This window comes from Tigriopus californicus, chromosome 12, assembly GCF_007210705.1.
Source record: "Tigriopus californicus strain San Diego chromosome 12, Tcal_SD_v2.1, whole genome shotgun sequence".
In the NCBI taxonomy this organism is placed as follows: Eukaryota; Metazoa; Arthropoda; class Copepoda; order Harpacticoida; family Harpacticidae; genus Tigriopus; species Tigriopus californicus.
This window is the reverse complement of record NC_081451.1, coordinates 14,399,163-14,403,162: the sequence shown is the minus strand read 5'-3', so window position 1 is coordinate 14,403,162 and position 4,000 is coordinate 14,399,163. Positions and strand designations below refer to the sequence as shown.

The 4,000-nt window shown below is 39.3% G+C and overlaps 1 protein-coding gene across 1 annotated transcript; it reads right to left on the bottom strand.

Annotated features, from left to right (window-relative positions):
- Window positions 1–620: 620 nt before the first annotated feature.
- Window positions 621–2,476, bottom strand: LOC131891871 (uncharacterized). The gene is made up of 2 exons (XM_059241548.1): window positions 1,448–2,476; window positions 621–1,032 (listed from the first exon to the last, which is right to left on the bottom strand). The coding sequence occupies exons 1-2, from the start codon at window positions 1,628–1,630 to the stop codon at window positions 748–750; spliced, it is 468 nt and encodes a 155-aa protein (XP_059097531.1). The 5' UTR covers window positions 1,631–2,476; the 3' UTR covers window positions 621–747.
- Between the last annotated feature and the right edge of the window lie 1,524 nt (window positions 2,477–4,000).

The window sequence follows — 4,000 nt, the reverse complement described above, 5'->3', positions numbered from 1 at the left end:
CCGTGCGCAGAATTCGAGCTCTCCCTCTCTCTTTGTTTATGTTCTCATGCATTTCAAAGGGCACAGTCACACCAAAACCAAACCGAAATTAACGGGAGGAGTAAAAGTGACGCGATATTCTTATGTTATCGTTGGCGGTGTCGGTGGTGGTGGATGTTCCAGTCGTTTTTGGAACCCACTACAAGGAGGAAGGGCAAGAATTTGGTCTTGCTCTTTCAATCCTCCATCTTGTGCCTCAGTGTGCTCGGACTTATGATTGCCTCGTGGTCGAAGGAAACTAACCATTGTCGTGATCTGACGGTCGGTTCCAGTCACTCAGGGGATCAACACCAGTATTTAATTTAAGAGAAAGACACTCATGTTGTGGTGCATATTTATTATGTCTATATTCAAATATTAATCTGTGAACATGAATGGTGGATCGCGAATCATCCGTATTCTTTCCTTGAGCCTTCAAAAAAGTCATCTTGTGCAACTTTGAACAAGACAATAGAAAAAGACTGAAATCGTGTTCTTCAGAGACTTTTCACTCAAGGGGATCTGTTTTCTATCTGTTCCATAGCTCACTGACACAAATGTCATGAAAGAACCCTAATCACTACATTCAAAGAGCCACTTGCTGAATCAAACGGTTCAATTTATTTTCGAAACTCTGAAGCTGGCCAACAATTTCAAAAAATACAATAAAAATGACCACTTCACAGTTCACGGCACAAACATAAATGAGGTTTGACCTCAGCAGCTCTTTTAATCAAAGCAGACTTCAACCTTGGCTCCGTTGCCGTTCACTGCATCGTCGGCAAAGAGCACAATAGAGAGTGAATTGAAAGAGAATCTCCGTATTTTGTCCTCGCTAATTACGCCGCAAAATGTGGCGAAATTTACCTGTGGACCGCTCTCTTCGATGTCACTGAAGTCTCTCATCACAGGAACTGCTCCGATGGCATCCACGCAGTCATTAGTTATTGTCCGTCCTTGCAACTCGAACCCTGCTTTTTCAAAGGTCACCGTTCCATTTACATCAGCCACAAACTGCAATGACATGATTTAATTTGAAACAAACGCCAGAAAGCATGGATAATAGAAAAAGTGTTAAGCGAATCCAAATTCATTTCTCTTTGCTTGCTCAGAGTTACAAAATAGTTTGGAAATGTATTTTAGATCTATGTATGATGCATGTTTGAAACAGAAACCATTGTTTTGAGTACGACGTTACTTTTTGAATTGCAATATAGAAAAATAATGTCTGAATTGATTCCTTTGAAAAGGGGTTCCCAATTAAAAAAGCGCGACAAAGAAGCCGCTACAAAAATTTAACAGCAACGCCTTCAAAATTTATCATTGCCATCATGGGCCATTTCACCATTTCTATTTTCGGCATCGTCCAAGTGCGGCATCTATAAAAGCTATGTGTGCAAGCAATAATTTAGAAATGAGAATTGATTACCTGAAAGACGTAGGAGCATATGTAACTGTTACTGTCACTTCCTGAGTAGTTTGGATATCCTCCATCGTTAAAACCAGGGGTTTGGAAAAGAAAGCATCCAGTGACAATCGGAATTTGAATGATGAATTCTTGATTCATATCTCCGTTGCATTCTGTCATCGTGCCAGAAGATTCGTCGTCCATTTCTAAATGTTGATTGCTTCGGTCGACTGAGATGGAAAAATGTCAAAGAAGTCAAAAGAGAAGTATTTTATTTGGATTCCTGCTTCAATGCAAACGAAGTTGTAACCTTCATTCTTCTTTTGCTATTTCCGTCACTTTCCACTTTTTATAAACATCAATTGAAAACTACAAATATGCATAAATATTGCACAAGATCGAAAATTTGCGTTCATGATCGAAATTACAACAATGGTCGAGTGTTGGAGGCGTACTGGACTCTTACGAGTGGCATATTTCTTTATATATCGGACGGAACAGGACATGGACTGGGAGGATACTACACCTCCCCCCAGATTATGGACATAATTTCAATTATAGGACATGAGCGAGAAAAATAAATTGATGAATGAAAAGACGGTGAGGAAAATACGATGTCGATGTCCCGTCTTGTGTTGAGAGCAGTCGCAACATTTTGTTGTTCCTGATCTTTTCAAACGGCCGGTCTGTGTGTGTTTTGTTGTGTAAGTGGTTTCGTGGCTGCTTAAGGTAAGACACTTTCGTTCTTTAGCTTTCATTTCTTCCTATCTCTAGTCGTTTAGTCTTATATCTTTTATTTTTATGCTCATTTCATACTTCACTTTTTTCGTCTGTCAATATTTTTTATCCCAATTCTAGGTTATTTCATGTAGTTTTGGCTTAAGGAGTAGTTCATTTTGTTTTTATTGTTTAGTCTGTTCATTTCATGTACTTGTAAATGTAGTGGATTTTTCTTGTTGTTTACAATCAGTTTATTTTCCTATTTTCAATGCAAAATTGGATTCTAGAACCTTCTTTTGTTCTATTCCATTCCATTGATGTTAGCTTGTTCCTGTACCTCTATCTTCAAGTGACCCTTATTTAGGCACAATTGACAAAGGTTTTCCTTCCTCACAATTTCCTGCCGCTCTTGCAGGGTCTTGTTTTTGAAGGTTCCACACTTAAAGTTCAAGTGTGGTTGGTGACAGAACAAGCATTTCTTTTCATTGGCTTATCCCTGTTTCCTTTTTGGAAGACGAGAGATTCCCTAATTTAAGAGGTTATTTGATAGACAAGTTGATATGAAAGTACGTAAGAAAGGTGAGGTGATATTACCCGTATGTAAAGATCGATCGTAGATAAAGATGACCCATTACTGGTGAGAGTCAAGGCCACAGGAATGATTCCATGTCGTCCTAAAGAGGAACCTAGAGGATCCAATTTCGTGGCCAAGGCCAACCACAGAACAGCAAAGGCCGGGCATGGACAGCATAACTCTGGCAATGAGCGACTGGATCAAGTCAGCGCGCGACATGGTTGTGGGACTATTTCCTCGATATTCCGTGGTTAGAGCCCTGATGGTCCCAATGGGCCAGCCTGAAAGATGTATTACACATGGTGCGAAATCTTATACATGTTTCACTCAAACATGGAAGCGAAAAACATTTCATCTTCTGTCAGCATCAGAAAACTTTGTTGACATCGAGTATTTCGGCCTTAGTGGAGGGAATGCATCCAGTGACACCATCAATCTTAGTGACAATCACATACATAGTTTCTAGCTAGAATTAGATAATACAAATTGTCTGCTTTGACTAACTCAATCCATAGCATATTTTATATTAATGTTCCAACTTTCCCTGAAACTTATGAAAAACCAGGAAATTTGGCGGATTTATTTTTGAAGCGTGACCATATAATTCTGTAAAGTAATAATGCTAAATTTCGCATTATTAGTACAAACCGGAATATCAGCAGAACACAAGACATACATAAAGAAAACTTGAAAACGAAGTAAAATTTGAAGACAACAGGGGTCATATCTTTGATTCGGAGTCATTTCAGAAGAGTTAAATTCTAGCTTAAGGGCTTGGCTATGAGATGTTTGAAATCTAGGGCAGCTGATCTAAAGGACGAATATTTCGAAGCCTAAAGGCAAGAAGAGGGGCAGGTCGTGTCGACAGACCAGTGGAAACTTCTGAGGTTGTCCATTTTCCAAGTGGGCCTGACTACCGAAGCGTCCTTTTGGAAGAGAAAGAACGACACTCGATTGGGTAAGACCGCCGTGCATGGCTTTTGAAGGGCAAATTATCCATAAAGTCAATGCTTTATTTAATTTTTTCAAATTTACTTTTTGACACAACATCGACCACTGGAATCCGGTGAATCTTGGAAAGGCTTATGCACATATTTTTTAAGAGACTTCATGTAGCTATCGCAAAGAAAGGTTCAATCCAATTTGTCGCTACAATAGCGGGTGTCCCCCTGTGCTCCTCACAAATATTTCGTCATATTAAAAAGGTCCATAATGTAAGAGAAGGGAGGGAACATGTTGCATCATGATGCACAAATCAATTTGTTATCATTCATATTTCC